We start from the raw sequence: 18510 nt of genomic DNA, 5'->3' as shown, positions 1-18510 counted from the left end.
GGCCAGGGCGCCGCCATTGCCGCCTCGCACGCGCGGCCCCGGCCTTTTATAGGCACCGCGCCGCCCCACCCCGCGCCGCGCCGCCCGGCCGGCCCGCCCCAACCTGCGCACCGATAGTACGGCAGAGCCGATTGGCCGAGCCGGCGCCTGCAGTTTGTGTGGGGCGCGGTGATTGGCGGAGCCGGGCCGCCCAACGGCCGCCCGCTCGCGAGCGCGTCCCTGGCGGTGTCAATGGCTCCTCCTGCCACGGAGCAGCGACGGGCCTGAGCCGGGCAGGACCGCGGGATCGCCGGGGGCCGGGACGGGGGGGCGCGGCGCCATCGTCCCCCACAGCAGCGCTGGGAGAGCCGGCGGCTTCTCTGCCTTCGAGCGAGCCGGCAGCGGCGGCGGGACCCGCGTCCGGAGATTCCCTCTCCGCCCTTCCCTGCTGCCCGCGCCTGCGAGGCGGCCGCCCCGGGGCTCCCTCCGAGCGCCCTCGTCCCCGCCGAGGCACCGGTTGCCGGAGGATTCCCCCCCCCCTCCCCTCCCGCCGCCCACACGAGCCGGCAAATGAACTCGGTCCGAGCCGCCAACAGGAGACCCAGGCGAGTGTCCAGGCCGCGCCCGGTGCAGCAGCAGCAGCAAGAGAGGAACAACGCCGCCGCCGCCGCCGGGGATCGGGGTAAGCCGGGCTCGGGGCCCGCCCTGCGCGGGGACCGGCAGGAAAAGCCCAGGCTGCTTCACCCTTGGCTCCCGCTCAGGCCGCGCTTTGTTTGGCTCGGGCTCTGCCCCGGCTCGGGGGGAGGCGGGGGCTCGGCTCCTTCCCCGGCCGCGGAGGGGGGAGCCGATCGCCCGCGGCCCCTCGGGACAGGACACCCCCCGAACCTCCGCCCCGTCCCTGGGGACCGCGAGCAGGCGAGGCGCCCTCGCCCCCCGGGAACACCGATGCCTCCCCGCGGGGAGCGACGGGCCGGGCCCCTGAGGGGCGCGGGAGGAGAGCGCCCGGGGGGCTGCGGGGCGGGGGGTGGCGGTGGTGTCGGGCCACTTGCGGCGGCACCTTCCCCGAAATGGTGTCCGGGGGCGGCGGCTCCAGGTCCGGCCGAGGCTCCGCGGGGCCGAGCCCGCCGCGCCGCGCCTGCTGCGCAGTTTGGGCTCCGGCTCCAGCGGCGGCGGGGGGGCCGCGGCCCGTCAGCCATTGATCCCCCCCGGCCGCACCGCCCCCGCGGCCCCGGAGCGGAGCGGGGGCTCGGGCCGCCCGCGCCTCAACCCTGCCCGGCCGGGGCCTAGCATGAAAATGTTGACAATTCGGAGCTAATGGGGGAAAGCACCATTGTGTGAGGGCATGAGGAAGCGGCGAGGTGGGATTCGCCCCTCATGGAGCCCGGAGCGGGGTGCAGGGGGGCCTCGGGGGTGGCGGCCCCTCGGGCTTGTCGCCCCAGTGGTGGCTCTGGGGTGCCACTGTGCGTGTGCTCCGACTGTTCAGGGCTGGTGCTGGTGGCTTTTTTTTTTTTTTTTTTTTTTAAAGGAGAGATGGGGGTGGGATTGGAGGAGACATTTTGCATGTCTTATCTGGTGGATTGGATTTTAATTTTTTATGCGTTACCTGTCACAACTCCGGCGTGATAAAGGAGACTGATCCGTGGTGCGGTCTTAGGTGTATAAATGCCTTTTTAAAATTAAAAAAAAAAAAGAGGCTTCATTGTCAGTTGAGTGTCTTTTGTTTGAATATCTAGGATATCGCATTGAGAACAAGGTATTTTAACTACGGAGATGCATCGCGATAAATATTTTAGTGTATTTTATGCAATCAGAACATTTTAAGTAGATGAAGTAAAGAAAATTTAATCTGAGGAAGTATTTTTAATTCTCCATTCCTCTCCCTCCCCTCCCTCCCCTTCCTTCCCCCGCCCCCCCTCGCACACATTGGTCAGAGCAAAGAATGTTACCCAGACCAGATTGCTGTGTATATAACCAGAGGATGTGATGTCTTATGCCCAATTATGGGTCTTGTGTAAACCTTCCAAAATCTTCAGTAATTATATGATTAAAATTACTTCTCTGGTATACTGACATTTAGAAGACAAACAGCACAGAAAATAAAGAAAAACAACAACAAAAATAGAACTTCTTCCTCTCAAAGATGTGCACTGAGGGTTTTCATCATCGATGTTCCATATGCAGAATATAGGGGATTTTTTCAACCCCGTGGCTTACTTTGCATTTTAAACAGATGAAAATACAAAAAAACTTACAAAAGGCATCCAGAATGATGTGCTTATGGATTAAATGCAGTGATTATTCAGTTTTAGGTTAGACTGCCACTGTTTGTATGTTACTAATTTGCTGAAGATACAGGCAGAAACTTCTTCTATTAAAATATGAGGCTGCAGTGTGTTTGTATTATTCTTGACATTTCAGGAACTCTGGATTCACCTAATTTTTTTATGTTGTTCTGTGCTGTTGACCACTCAGTGGTGATGAAATTATAACAAAATCAAATTCCATGGTTTGTGGAAATTACCGTTCCATGTGGATCACTGCTAGCTTTTTCCGTGCATTTTTGAAGGTCAGTTGTGCTAGGTTTCACTTGCTCAAAAATGTGTATCTACAGCATTAAGGGTTTTTTGACATTAGTGTTCCATCTACATTTGGGGTGTATCTAGCACAGTTTCTGTACTATTGCAGGATTTGCAAGGTCCGATCCACTGTATCCAGAAGGTAATTTCAGTTTTAACTGTGACTTTGATTGCTTTGTGCAGGGCTATTGCAGTAAAGGCTGATGAATAATGCTACTAAATTAAAAGCCAATATACTGGGGTTAGACTGTACTGTGCAAATCAGTGTTGACTTCTTTCACCTTTATTCCCAAGCAATGTAGGTCATCCTAAAAAAGGCTGTACAAAAGAATCAGTATAAATTATTAGGAAAGGGTTTCTATTGAACTTGGATTTAAATTTGTTTTAAAAAACCCTCTTACTGGATACCGTGAGTGCAGCTGTGACTGAACAGAAATTATTTTTTGTTACTGTTAATTTCTTTCCTCCTTCATATTACAGCTTTGTACTCACAACCACTGATATCATGGGACAGAGTTGATAATAGAGCTCAGTTAATCTTTGGAACTTCTTGTTTCATATCATTAGATTGCTTAGTAAAACATGTACTAGGTCTTGAGCTTTATTTATTATTTAATGCTGTGTAAGTAGACAGTGTTTTACAGCTGAGTAACAGCTGTTACGTGTTCACTACTGGGTAAAAATCAAGTTATGATGCCTATTGTTAATAAACAGATCACTGGGAAAAATAATTTCATAAAAAACCTTTCTCAAAGGTTCCTTATAAGAATTTAAAAATCATACAAAGCTGTGCTTTATACTGAAGTGATTCTTATGTTAATGAAAAAACAAATTTAATGAATATATAACTGTGCTGTCTATATTATACATTGATGAACAATACCTGTGTACCTGTGTTCTGGTTAGTGGAGAAGGGAGATCATAAATGATGACAGATAAAAACGTTTTCTCCCCGACTCACTGTGTTATACAGCCAAGATAAGATGTCACCAGGATACACTTCCCAAGATGTTTTGCCTTATGCTCTGCTGTTCACACCTCCCTCCATCTAAATTAGCCACTCTGGCTACACTATGCCACTTCTGTTTTACCTTCTCTCTTCTGATCTCTCCTCAGTCACCAGTGGGGTTACCAGTGGTTTATTCAGTGGTTTTGCAATTCTGCATAAAAGATATAGAATAGATGTGTCTTTTTATTTTCTTTAGGACAAAGGTCTACCCAAAAGGAAATCTGGACTTGGTAATGTTTATGATTAAATACTCCCATGTTTGCTTATAGTGCTGCTCTTTCTTCCTTGAGTGTATAGGTTTGGTTAGTTTTAGGAAGAAGACAAGGTTAAACGCTTTAAAAGACCAGAAGATCTTGTCCAGAATGCAGCTGAAATTGTCAACCTCAGAGCTATCATATGAATATTTTTTTCTTGTTTCTGTTCTTCTCAAAATAATAACTGCATTAGTGCATATGTGCCTCTGTAAAACCAGCACATCACTGGATGTAGAGGTTCTGAGCTGCATGTCTAGAATTAAGTGCTCTTAGGGTCGGCTCCTGTGTGCTAAGTAGCCAGCTGCATCTGCCACAGTGCTGCGTGCTGCTGTTACGTGGTGGCGGTGTCCATGTGACAAGGCAGGGAGCTGGCTCCGGAGCTGCCTGCGCCAAACGCTAACTGCCTTTTTTTTTTTTTTTCCCAGGTTGAGTTTTGGCACGAGTGCTGCTGCAAGGGAAGGGATAACACTGAGTGCCTGTGGGTGTGGTGGGACTGTGGCAGCTCCAATTTAGATTGGGTTAAGCTGGGTCAATACTTTTGGAGCTGTGGCAAGTTTAATACATGCAGCCTGTAAACCTACCTTGCAAGTTTGCTTCCCTTCCTCACGCCAATCTGTTTACCAGTGAAAACAAGATACATACACCCATACGGTCTGTGTGTCATTCTGCAACTTCTGAATTGTTAGCTCGTTTCAACCAAAGTTGACAAAGGGGTGTGAAGTTAAGTTTTGTGGAAAATATTGGCTGGGCAGAGGACGAAAACGAGGGAAAGACATTTGTAACTCACTCTCTACCCATGCCAAAAAGGAGCAACCAGCTGGCCTGTCAGCACACAAGGTAATTGAATTAGTCATTTGTCTGTTTAGGGGACGCAAGGGCTTGACGTACTGGGAAAAAGAGTAGGTTAGGCTGTGTACAACAAACATGTAGAAACTAAGCTCCAGTAGAGTCCTTGCACACGTTTGAATTTTGTAATGTTGAGATAAATATCTTAGGAAAGGTAAGGAGTCTTTTATTTGGCTCTGTTTGAAGTGTATGCGTATAAGCACGTGCATGGTTATATATGATTTTTTTTTTAGTATGTGTGCCAAAAGGCTTATTTGGTGAGTGCGGGGCAGTAACAGTAGCTGAATTAGATTACTCTGATTCTGAAGCAAATGCACAGACTTGCATCAAAGCACCTAAATGGGTTTCAGTTTTTGTAGGGTCATCCCTCAGGACAAGAAATCAAGTTGGGCATTGGTTGCTCCACATGGAAAGAAAACTAGTTAAGGCTTTTCTCTATTTCTTGAAAGTGAGTCATGGCCTGGGAAAAGATACATTCACATATGGAAATGTAATTCTTGTTTTTGCAATGAAAAGTTTCCAAACTCCACCTTAGAGATAAAAGTTTAGAGTCTATAAACTTGGTTCTTCAAGTACCACTTCTGTTTCCCAAAGCCTCATTCTGCGTTATGAGTACAAAGGGGTATCTGTGTACCTTTGCTGTCCTTCATGTAGGACAAGTGCCTAAACCTATGCTAAAGGTTTTCTATTTCATCTGGACAGATAAAAATCAAATGTATTTCTTCTTGGCATACACAGTAGTGTTCATTGCCTGTAGTTTTGTTATATTTTAATATATCAAATCATAAGTCAATCATAAGACTGTTAACATCAGTTATAGTTTCCCAGAAATGCCAAATCTTTTTTTTCCATTCTGTGTTACAAAAACTTGGAGCTCAGTGGTTAAAGAGATAATGAAGCCTCCTCCATAGGCCTATTTTATATCTTTGGGCTTTGGGGGAAGGTTATACTCTGTGCCCCCCTCCTTGCTCTGGTGCTTCCTGGGACAGTCACAATCAGAGAGCAGACCAAAGGTGTTCAGTGTACATCAAGCTGTTACCGCAGGTGTGCAGGCATGAAGGATCTCACTTGTTGAGCATAAATAAGCATTCTGTGCACTGGATAGGAAGCTTTGATGTATATGCACAGAATTGGAGCGCTAGGAGCACTCTGGGAAGCACTCAGAGCTGCCTGGGAAGGTCAGGCTGGCAGCCTGCTTTGCACGGGCAGCAGCTCCCTCAGCAGTGTGGTGAGCTTGGTGTGCCTCGCGAGTGCTGAATGTGCAGCGCCTGTGCAGAGCCGCTGCTGTGCCATGTGTGTGCTCAGCACGGTGGGCACACGCACGCGCGCACACACACACACACACACACACACACACACACACACACACACACACACACACACACACAGGGGTGCCATCCCAGGTGCTGCCACTGCAGCCAGGACAACTCCTTTGGCCCACGCTCTCCTCTGGGTCCCCGGGGTAATGGAAGAAGGATGCACCAGGTGCATTGTTAACATGCATCACCTGTGGCAACACTTAAACTTCCTCTTGCAGGCTGTGCCTATAAACTGCGTGGCCGGTTAGGAAGAGGAGGTGGTTTGCTTCTGTAAGGTTTCTAAATTGTATAAATTAGTGATTAAATATATTTAGTCTTGCACGTTGCAACGGATGCAATAGGAAAATTAAGCCACAGCTGTGCAGTGCATGGGTAATAAAAGCAGAGGTGAGCTGACTGAACTAACAGGAATTGAGAAAATGGAAGGTTTGTTCAGTTGAATTTATCATTACCTAATATTCTCATGTTTTCAGATTTTTAAATATTTCTTTTTGTTTCTTACTTGTATGATGTTTCTGCATTCAGCACTTGGATTGGAAGGGGAACAAAACTTGGTGATTCCTGTTTGTGGTACTAAGCTGTACTATCTGGACAGAATTTAGGCTTTTAGTCTGAGTCCTTCAGTTCTTGTGAAATGGGGGCTAAGGAGGGGGGAGGGAAAGAAAGCAAATTAAAACATGCAGTGAAATTACAGAACACCAAAATTTTGCTTTTGTAGTGTATTATTGCTTTTAAATTTTTGTAGAAGAAAAGATTAAGTTCTAGATGCTCTGCTCCATTCTGTGGGACATACAATGAGACCTACTGTTCGTTGTAACAGAAACCTGCAGTTTCCATTCCGTTGCCAGGTTTGTCAGGTCCCTCAGATGTCTTACATGTGAGAGTTCAGGCACTGCTTTGTTCTGGGAGCTCAGACTACTGCATAGTTGAGCTCTGCCTGGAAACCTTGTCACTCAGGCTCCTAGGTTTGTTTCTGTAGGGCAGCTGTACCTTCATTCTAGGTAGGTTATTTCACAGAGGCTTGTATAGATATGCTTCCCATACAGGCTGGATATCACTGGTATTCCAGTAACAAAATAATAGTAGTGTTTATCTTCTTGCGCAGCCAGTTCTCTGTTCCAAAAAAACTGATTCAGCTGTACCACGTGAATGCTAGTCTAGTGCTGGTAGAGCATACCAAGCTTTCCCTCAGAGAAAATAGTTTTTCAGTGCTGGTTGACTGCACTGAGCTTGGTAGGTACGCACAGCATAGAGAAATGAGAACTCCTGGGAATGAGGTTGGGAAACAAAAGCTTTGGGTTTTGTCCTGCTTTGAATTGCCACTACATAGCAGCAAGGCCAAATCAACAACTGTACTTGGAATTCCTATGCTTATTTTAAATAACCACTGTCCACACCAGCAGAAGAGCTGAATTTGCAGTCTCTTGGTCATCGTGCTGTGTGCATGCTTTTGTGCTGGAGGGCTGGTTAGCATGAATAGGTCATGTTGCAGTAACTATTTCCTTTTGGTAATCCCAGTTTGTAGAATTTGGAAACAGCCGATTTACCTTAAGGGCTCTCATTTGTGGGTTCTCTGCTGTTGCTTATTTTCAGCTTACACATCCAGAAGCAAAGGTTCCAGGGTTTAGTGTCTTGCTTTCTGAATAGGGGAGAGTTGAAGCTTTACAGCAGGTCTAAATTTCAGGCTATCTTTGTATTCGGACAGGTTATTGTAGGATAGCAGGTTACCATATGTCAGCTGATCTGTGGTGTCTGATTCACAGTAATTGTTCATATGTATGCTCTTAGCCTGTGGCAAATGGAAGGTAATTTGAGTTAGCTTGACCCTCTTTCATTATGCTCTTGCAAGGCCCTCCCTTCTCCATGTGGATTGTTAGACCTGCTGAAGAGCCTTGGCTAAAACAATAATGCAGTTTCTGTCTCTCAGCTAGTTTAGTTGTATCTGAACTACAGCAGGATGAGGACTTCACCAATGTCCTGTGTTATTGCAGTTTTGAGATCATACCTTGCTGAAGAAATAAATGCTGCAAAGATGCTATCCTGAAAACCAGTCAGATGTTACAATTGCTAGGTGTGTTTTTCTTTAGCAGAGCATACAAAGCTTTATTAGTGCATTTAAAAGCACATGGAACAAGTTGTTTATTTCACAGTATCTTGATACACTTCTTTCTTGTTTTTGAAGAAGTACATTTTACCTTGATTTCTTTCAGGCAGTGCTTGGTAATTGAAATAATTCTAACACTGCAGTAACAATTTTTGATGTTCTCATTCAAAGCCTGCTGAAATCATGGCTAACTGAAGGATTCCTATTTACTACAAATGGCACTTGAATTTGATCTGAAATGACATGAAAGGTAAAACAATTGATTTTCTCTTTAGTGCTTAGCTTTTATTTGAAATTTGATTTTGCAGCAGAAAATCCAGTCCAGTCTGGTTCATCAATAATTGCTGAAATTCTAAAATACTATTTAAATGCTTATGGAAAAATATTTTTCAGTACTGGGATGCAGCCATCCTGTCTTGCTGCCTTACTGAGAAGAGAAATTCAGAATTGTCTCTTGAATCTATTGCATTTTCTCTTCTTGCACAGATTAATCTCCTTACTTAATTACTGCATTACTGATCCTGTGTGTATATAAAGTATCTTCCCTATTTTTGCAATCTTATTTAGTCAACAAATGTTTTCTGAGATAATTGGGTAAAATTTACGGTTCCCAAGCTTCTTGTAAAGAAGTGTAAAATGTGTAAATTTCTTCTTTAATTGGAATTTGAGACATAGGTCATGGTGCAGACTTGCTGCAGTGCTGTGAGAAGTAAATAGGTGTAAAGTTTACCAACATACCTTTAAAAAATTTAGTTTGCCAGTGTACCTTTAGAAAGAACATTATGATACAGAAGCATGGGAAAACTTCAAATTTTATTCATTTTTTCTGGGAGATGAGAACAAAATGGAATGTTTTTTTGGCTAAATAAGCCTTTCCTGATGATTGGGAAGGCAGGAGGCCAGAAAGGTGACCAAAATGCTGTTGGGCCATCAATGTGAATTGTGTGTGGTGGCAGCTCAAATTTGTGTTTACTATTTCCTTCAGTTGTTGCTGTCTTGATGGAAGGACTACAGTGCTTAGCTAGTTGTAACATTAATTGTTATCAAGATGTGATGCCTCACCTTTCTCTGAAGGTTGTAAGACCTGTGATCACTTTCTTGGGCATTCATTCACAGTCTTTGAAGAGCAGCTATTAAAACTAAACCAGAATTTACTCTGAAGTTTCATTTGCTGTGTTAGGACCTGTGTTGGCTGCAAGTGTCCAAGTTGAGAGCATGGGTAGGGACAAGAGATAGTTGAGCTCCATCTATTAGGACCTTGGGAGTCCAAAGGTCCCGGGTGATGGTGATGTATGAAGTGCATGTTGGTTTTTCCATCACAGAAGAACCACTTTTCATGGAATCCCAGACTGGTTTGTGTTGGAAGAGACCTTAAAAAATCATCGAATTTCACCCTTTCTGTATTGAGATCCATTTGGAGCTTCCTCTGGTTCCATTTTTAAGTCTCCGCAAAGCTCTAAAATAATTGAGCCTCTAAGGTATGTGCCTCGGATTGCTGTTGAGAGAACCTCCTTCAACACGAGTTGTTGGGCCAGCTAAGCATCAGTGGGAGGAGAGAGGAGTAGTGCTTTGGGCTACTGTTGCTTGTCAGGGTGACTAGAAAAATGGGTGTGATTGTGATAATGGGTGATACCTGAGCAACTTCAAGCGGCCTTTGATAACGAGTTTAGAACCTTTCATATCTTGCCAAATTTCTTCTCATTGATCAGGAGCTGCTGATACACTTGACAGTATCAGTATGGTTGTTTGTCACTGTCAAATTTTACCTTAATTTGAAAGGTTAAGCTGGAAAAGGAATATCCCAGGAGGTTCAGTGGGTGTCCCATCTAATGAAGATCTCTTAGGAAGATCAGTTCAGTACAATACTTGTCAATGTGATGTTGGGTCTCCCATTTTATCTAAATAATACTTGAACATCTGAACTTGTTAACTTTAAAAGTCTAAACAGGAAATAATGTTTACTAACAGCCCCATCTCCTCTGAAACTTTTTTAAATGCCAGAAAAGGAGGGGAAATTATTCTGATTTTTCAGTTATAGACAACCAAACTTTAATATGTACATTTAAAGGAAAATGTATTGGTCATACTAATGTTGAAATCTGTAAATCTGTAAAAATGTGGGGAAAAGAGAGAGAACAGAATTAATTTCAAACAAATTTTTATTTTAAAATTTCAGTCTCATTAGTATGTGGTGTTCCAGTGCAAGATCAGTTTTCATATTCACTTCATTAATTTTTCGGCCTATGTTTTGCTGGACAACTTTTTTGAGAAACTGAAACTTTGAATTTTCTCTGCTGTGGGTTGCTCGTATATTGATTAATACAATGGAAGTTAAAAGAAGGTAGTGTGTGGAGAAAGCATGACTTTTAACTCCTTTCTTTCAAAGGCCTGCCAGACAATACCTGTTATCAATTGGTGCTGAGAGTGGATTCATTGCCATTTTCTTGGGTAAATCCCAGCAGAATGAGTGCATAGTTTTTCATTAATTTCAGTTGACTCAGTGACCTGTATCACAAAGAGGGCTACAAGCTGCCAGTATATTTTTGTGTGTGTGAGACCTAGAAGTGTTGCACAACTGTGTGGAATCAAGAACATTACCTGAATCATAGTGAGCTGGGCACAGTGATTTTTCAGACTAAATACACTTTAGTTGTTATCCCAATGTTTCTTACTGATCAGCAACGTTGGTACTGAGCATTCCTCTGGGCTACCACTATTAGCAAACAGGTAGTCTGATGAAGTGGTGCTGTAATGGCTGTGAAAGGCAGAAATTTCCAATTCTTTGTCATTTGCATGGTGGAAATAATGACCGCTTTCATAATGAGCAAATTTTAAATAGTAAAACAGACCATTTCTTTTTCTTACTATCTTTATGACATTTTGGTGCAGATGTAGTCACTGAAATTATGTATATATACTGAGTATTAAACATTTACTAAGATATATTTCTTTTAACATATATAGGGTCCTATTGGCAGAAAGATTATATTTTGCAGTAATGTAAACACTGTGTGTGCATTATGGTTATGGCTAGGGAAACTGAGCCTGCTTTGGATTTCTTTAGGATTTCTGGGACTTACTTTGTCTTTTTCCCAAAGTCATTATTACTACAGAAATGGCCAAATACGTTAAAGAAAAGGAATTTTAATTCATCTAGCTTTTGAAATCAGTATATGGTGAGAAAGGGCAAAGGGATCAGAAGAGCAAGGTTTAAGAATGTGGTATCCTGCTTGTGTTTTTGCTACGATTAAAAAAAAAAAGCCCTGCTAAATTTTTTTTTTTTTTTTTTTTTTTTAAGATAGATAAGCAATATATTTCCTCCCAATGCTTGCCTCTTCTTTCCCTCTGTCAGGTATTTTTCACTGTATATATGGAGGCAATTCTTAAGTATCCCTTTCTGCAAACCTAGCTGGCAAAAATCTCCCCATCTAGATAAATTTCTCTTGGAGACAATCACTGTAGTAGACTTAGTGACTTTTAAGAGTTTAAATTGAATTTTTTTTTCTTTTAAGAGTAGATTTGTATTTACGTATGCATATTTAATTTAACGTGAGAGGAACAATTCAGTGGTTCTTAGTTTCCTCTGTTAGTATTTCTAGTAAGAGCATTGCAGTGGGTGGAGTAAGAACTAATGAGCAGTTTCTAGTCCAGAAGGTTCCTGACTTACTGATCTTTTCACGGAAATCCTTACTCTTGTGTATGCTCAGAGTTTACTTGGGAAAGAGCCATTCAAGCATTCAGTGATGTATAAAGAATACTAATTAGTGCACTCAACTTCTGCCTGAAGGTCTTGTGTTGGAGTTGCAGTAGACCTGGGGAAATATCTGTTATTCTGCCACTAGTGGTGGTCTAGAGTAATTTGAGATACTGGTAAAGGATCCCCTTTGTTTTACTAATTTGGATGCTTATATTGCAGAACTCATGTGTCTTGCAGGCCTTCAGTCATGTCTGTAGCTGTCATTGCACACCTGGGATGTACTGATGTACCATTGTTCTGACATCAGCCGTGGGAAACGAAAGTGTGAAGAAATGGCATAACTTGCCCAAAATCACCAGGGAAGTCTGTACGCACAGTTTCACTGATATTTTAAGCAGTGTGATTGCAAATGGCCAGCAAAAGGGATTTTCTCTGTGGTTTGCTTCTTCCTTCCTTTATTTTAATGACTGTGTGCCTGTACAATCACTGGGTATTGTGCGTGGGAGCTGGTGGGAAAAGGTCTGTACCCTCCTTTCTGGCAGTATTACACACTTAAATTGTTTTATCTTTATCATGGAACCACATCTGTGGCAAAGCACGGAATTAAATGTGTTGTCCTTGGGTTCATGTGGTTGGTACTCTAATTGTGTGCCACATGGTGTCTTTTAGTACAATACCTGTTTTCTTTCAGGACTTACGTTAGTGCTCAGCTTGTCCTAGGCTAAAATTTGGATGGGTGTACTGGGAGTCGTTGCTCTCAGTTGCCTGTTGTCCTGTGCTCCCAGCTAACTGATCCTTGTTTAAGACAAGGATCACTGAGGCTCAGAATATGGCTGTGATGGTGCTTTAATTTTTCAGGGCACCATATGAAGGTAAAGGAGAATTGGTTGGCTTAATTATACTGGGCTGAAAACTGGAGCTGCTCTTGCAGTGCCATGTGAGCTGTATGGCCATCTGTCATTGGGGCAACAACTTACATTTTAAGGGGCAGCTGGCAAGATTGAGGCTTGCTTTGCCTGGCAGACTTTTTTTTTTTTTTTCCCCCTTTATTTGCCAGTGTGTGTCAGTCAAAGCCCTTATTTGTGTGTAAGGCAGAGAGAGTAAGGGTTATTTTAACTGTTTGCGCAATTAACTTTAAAAATCCCAAGAGAAACAGTGGGCATTTCTGTGAGAATAAGTAATGTTCTTATAAACTGCATTCTGTGCCCTTATAGATGCTTCCTTGTGCTTTTAAAGATACATCATGACAGTTGTGAAGCCATAGGTGTGCCTGAGCCATACGTATGGCGCAAGAAAATTACACATTCGTACTAAAATGCAGTGTGACATTGTGAAAGCACAAATACCAAAGGAAATGCATAGAGATGACCTACAGCTCACGTGGAAGATTTAAACACTGAGGTTTTGCTCTGATTCTTTAGAAACTTTATTATAGGCTTGTGAGTAGGGATGTAGGAACTTGAATGGTATTGATTATATTGGCGCATTGCTGTGTACAGAAAGAGAATACACATTTGTAACATTTTATCTGCAGAACATTGGATGAGTTTATAAAGGGTAATTGTTGGGAAAATAAGTAGTTGGACAAAACACTGCAATTGGCAGTCAAGCAGTGTATGGCTTTTAATTTGAAATGCTTTGAATATTTTTATCAGAAGGGGAAGTACTGCTCCCTCTCTTTTTGTGTGGTTGTTGGCTCTTTTGTTGTTTCAAGACTAAGCATGAGTTAATAGTTTAGTGGTTCTGGAAATTCTTAGTGAGTCTAGCATTTACATTGGCTCTGGCATAAATCTTACTGCTATAACTTTGTCATCCCATACAGCCAGCTGATGTGCTGGGGGAGAGGCTAGGAAGCAACATGATTTAAAAAATGGATTCGCAGTACTCACTGATAATCTGGACTGGGACAGATGATGATCTGCTCTAACTTGAACCTGCTACTGACTGCTCTAAAAGGACCTTTATAAAGATGATACCTGGCATATGGGTGCTTTATCTACTTCTGTCCACTTCTCCATCTGTTAGACCAGAGACTGACAAAGGGAATATGTGCAACATGCATTTATTGACTTTGCTTTGGTGTGAGTCCATAGTTTGGTCTCAGAATATATCACAGTGTTGATTGTGCCTTCACAATAATGTCTAGGAGTAAGTGGTGGGGTTTCCAGGCTGTTAAGGTTGGAGTTTTGTGAACATGCAAGAGAACATGTCTAAGACATCCCCCTCATTGCTGCATGTATCTGAGAGAAGAGTCTGGAATTAAAATTTTATTTAATCTGTTCTACTAAATTATGTTGTTTGCTAGGGAATAGCAAATTTTTTTATGGCAATTTTTTTTTTTTTTTTGCTTGTAGATGCGGTGAAAACATTTGACTGATAATTGCTTCAGATTTGCAGGAAATTATATTTAGTTCTCTATACTTTTCAAAGTTGATTTAAAAAATAAAGTTGTAGTGATTTGGAGTAAAATGTTACAAGTATCCAGAAAGGGCACTGACAAAGTATTATAGTAGTTTGTACTGGTAAAATGAAGTTCAGTGGCTCTTCGAAAATTACTTTCGGTGTAATTATTTCTGATAAAGAACTTGTCTGACATTGTCTGTATTTTGGGATGTTCAAGTCCATGACTTAGTTGCCTTGCTTTTGATCTTTACTTGGGTACCATGCTCCCTAGTAGGGACTCATCAGCGACAACTTCATGTAGGGAACTCCTGTCTGACACTGTCCCATTGCAGGAGGGACTCCTGATAATAGTATTTTTTTAGTGTTTTTTTTTTAACTTGTGTTTTAATACATATGTGCCTCCAGTCTCCAGTGTCATTTGTGATTGAATGGGAAGGAATGTAGTGGTGGGACTTCATCTTTCCTTTTTATCTCAAGTCTGTTCTTTGCTGGGAAACCAGAAGCCTTCTGTTTACAAGTGAGCAAGTAAGGTTTGGCTTTATAAAAGGTGAAAATTAATTTTTAACTGCTCTGTATTGAAGATGACTGCACCTCTGTATTTGTCCACTAAGGGCACAGAACGGATCTCTTTGCCACTTATGTGATTGACAGTTTTATTTCTGTGTTTGTTCTAGAAGTTTTCACTGCAAGATTTTCTTCCCTACACTGCCATAGCTGAAGGTTTTCAGGTCAGCAGCCATCATTGATTACTTTTCATTAAGGGAAAACTTCTCTCCTTTTCCATTTGTTTCCCAAAGAATATAAAATATTTTAATAAGGATTTTCTTTTGTCTTAAAATCTAAGAATAAATAGTCACACTGGATTTTGGTTTTGAGATGCACATGACTGCTTTTATTTTCCTTCCTAAGTTTGAAGGCTCTGGTTATCAAGTGTGAAATGTTATTAACAAATGTTTCAAAACCTGGTATTTTGTAGTTCTTCACTTTGTTCCCAGAAATGATGGTATTTTCTGACTAATAGATGGCACTAAGTATAGCATAAATGGTTCTTGCCCTTGGACTATCGGAGACTGCTGCTTTGAAAGATGGTTTAAATCTTTCACCTAAGTGCTGGTCTTAAAGTCTTGTTAGCATAATACTGGTTTTGTGTGCTTAATTATGTATATTCAGCAGTTTACTGCCTGGCAACAAGTCTAGTCTGAGCTCTGAATATGACTTTTACTCTCTGTCTAGGTTGTTATAATTGCTTAATTTTTATTTTTTTTTACATTCTGATAAGTGCATTTGACTAGTGCACTTGATCAGAAAGTATCTAAATTTGTTATTTCTGTACACTGTGTTTCAGGGCTTAATCTGGTCCTGCATGGTTTACTTCTCTGTATGCTTAATTAAAAGGATGAGGTGTGTGTTGCTTATAGGAGCCACCAGCCTCTTGCCTGGAGGCATGGAGTTATGGAGTTGCTTGTGGACTGTTCCTTCTGAGATGTGCTTATGTTTTTTGAGGAGTATGGTTTGCTAGGTTGCCCATGTGCATTAAGGTAAGAGTTCTTGGAAGCAGCACCTGTTCCTTCCAAAATACTAGTGTGTGAAGTTGTGAACAAAACCTCAATAATCAACTAAACCTCAGTATGTGAACCCAAACCACCATGTTTACAGCATCTGGATGTAGAAGGGATGTTAGTATATGTGGAGGAAAATGAGTAAAGGTTGCTGTAGGTAACTTCTTGATTAGATTCACAATGGTGAGACATAATGCGTAAATATGCATTTCAAATCTTAAAGTACATATTCTGTGTAAAACAGTCATGAAATAACATGTGAGCAAATTATTTCATTCAATACACCAGCACTTTTTGTATGTTTATTCGTTCAATGTATAGAATATGAACAGTTTGTTTTTTAAATTGGCCATGGTTTGAGAATAAACATATCAAGAATTCAATCTGACAGTTGTTTCGAATGCATCTTAAGACAATTGTTTAGCTATGTTGAGCACAAATATTACAAAGATCAATAATACTCTGTATGCTCAACCAAAATACAGGGGGAATATGGCAAAGCTCAATGCAATTGTAAACTGTCTTTGATACATACTAGAATGTGGAGAATATACCAGTTTTGCCTCTAGAAAAACAATGAACAGAGATGAAAGAATGCTATACTTGATGCAGTGTAATTAATAGTTGACAAGTATATTTTAGTTCAGTGAGGGAAAATACCCATTTTTTTAGTAGGCTGGATTTAACTGTTCATGACACTTGTGGAATACTTGAAGTTGAGTGCACAAAATATATTTCACTTGCTAGAAATGTTTTGAATGCTCATGATTTAAGAGCAACTCATGAAGGATTCTTTTCTTTTGAGTCTTTAGTGATAGTGAATCTGCTCATGTCTGTGCTGGTACTTCAAATGTGACAGACTACATAAATTTAGTTGTGTAATGGGGGGCTTTCTGTGCTTCCAAATGGACAGTGTCTTACACATTCTACATGTCTAGAATTTGAAACTCAGTGTGATTCATTGTTCTCAGTTTGCATCTATGGTCTTGCTATCCCATGGCAGGTGTTGGTCTGTGGAGAAGGTAGATGTGGAGTTACTGTGTAAAGACAGGATCATCAGTCTGTAGATGCTTTGCATGCAAAGTTTTCCTCTAGGAACACTTACACACTTCAGAGGCTCCTTTCAAGGTAAAGATGCTAGCTAGATAGTCAATAAAAAACCTCTTGTGTTTAGAAGTGATGGTTAGTACTAGATTGGTGCTGAATTGTTGGCATTGACCTGTGTTCCCTGAAGCATTGCAGTTCTCCAGGATTAAATTATACAGGAAACATGAAGAGACAGGAGCAAAATGAAGTGGTTCTGACTCTTACTCTTTTAAGTATTTAAGGTTGGTTCTTACTTTGTTTTTAGTTAGCTCGTACATGTATGCGCACATGTGTAGCTCTTGCTATGTGATAGGAGTCTTGAACTTTCATCCACCAAAGGCAGGACCTCCTATAAGTCCTTTGAGAGTCTGATATAAAGTAGAATATCTTTCTGGAGATATTTTTCTACATGTGGCAAATGAGAGGCCTCTGTTAAGGTAAGTTATTCTCTATGGTGATGTCATGGCTTTGTTTACTTGATTTCTGGTTATAACTGGGCATTCCACTTACCATAATATTTTCCTAGAATATCACTGTAGATAGTGCAGTGCATCCATCAGCTATGAGTGCCTATTGTCTATCATATAGAAGTAAAAATTAATCCCATCATAGTTCAGTCACTGGCCTGTTTCTCATCTTGTGCCAGTATCAGACATGCACACAGCGCTGACATGAAATAATTCACTGACTGTTAAGTACTACACTTCAAAGATGATTTGATGTCAGACTTCATAGTTTTTCAGCCATGGTTTGACTGATGCACCGAAATTTCTTTGTGTTTCTTACTTGTTAGTCATCAGTGGTGGCATATGCTCTGACATCTAAGAAAAAAAATATTGTCAGGCAGCTCCTATACAGCGACAGGGTTCTTCAAGGTGTATTTCTCTGTTGCCTGCCTTCTAGCTGTGCTGGCTGCAAGCCTTTGGATTCACAGGGTTTGGATAATGCCCACTTGTCCAGCCCTTAACTGGGAGTATAGAAGCCAGGGGCTGTGTCTTTTCTTTCCAGTGTAACTGCTGCCCAAAGCCCTTTTGGGGGTGGTGTTTCAGAAGCACAGGAGTGGCATTGGGATGGTTTTGGTAGCTTTGGGTTGGAGGGAGGAGTTGGCTGCTCTATGAAAATTTCAGTTGTGCAGTGACAAGCGTGACTATATAGTTGCCAAGTTCAGTAAAGAAAAATATGGGATAAGTGTGGTTAATGAAATTAAAGACTTTTGGTACTGAATTGATCTCCTTGTAAGTATTAACACAAGGTAAAGTCATTCAGATCAAACACAAACTGTGGTTCACTAGGTTCTCATTTATTTTCACTAATAATTTTCAGTAGTGTTTAAATTCAAGTGAGTTAATAGAAAATACTTTTTCTAGTCTTGCTTTACAGTCGTGATGTCTGAAAGAAGCAACAGGTGAAAGAATATAATCAGTAATGTCTTTTAAATCCTCCCCACCTGCTATTGAAAGATGTTAATCCTTTAACCCATAAATTGGGTGGAGTGTGCCAAGATGGCAGCAGCCAGTTCTGGTTTGGCTTCAGTGGTTTCAAGCAAGTTTTTGAGTGTAGAGTTCTTAAACAGTGTGCCATCATCTCATCCCAGATTGTCAATTAGGAGAAGGAGTGGCTGTAAGCAAACCGGCAGGGACAGAGCTGTTAACATTGTTCACTTAACCCCAAAGCACTG

General features: G+C 41.8%; 1 protein-coding gene across 1 annotated transcript in view; it reads left to right on the top strand.

The window, feature by feature from the left end:
- Positions 1–308: 308 nt before the first annotated feature.
- Positions 309–18510, top strand: part of FBXO11 (F-box protein 11) — a 69750-nt gene continuing 51548 nt past the window's right edge. Inside the window, exon 1 of the mRNA XM_062490511.1 lies at positions 309–661. Coding sequence (XP_062346495.1) covers positions 550–661 — 112 coding nt within the window. The 5' untranslated portion in view covers positions 309–549. The remainder of the gene's footprint in view (positions 662–18510) is intronic.

This window comes from Cinclus cinclus, chromosome 3, assembly GCF_963662255.1.
Source record: "Cinclus cinclus chromosome 3, bCinCin1.1, whole genome shotgun sequence".
Classification (NCBI taxonomy): domain Eukaryota; kingdom Metazoa; phylum Chordata; class Aves; order Passeriformes; family Cinclidae; genus Cinclus; species Cinclus cinclus.
Note: the sequence above shows the minus strand (reverse complement) of the source record. Positions and strands in the feature narration are given on the sequence as shown.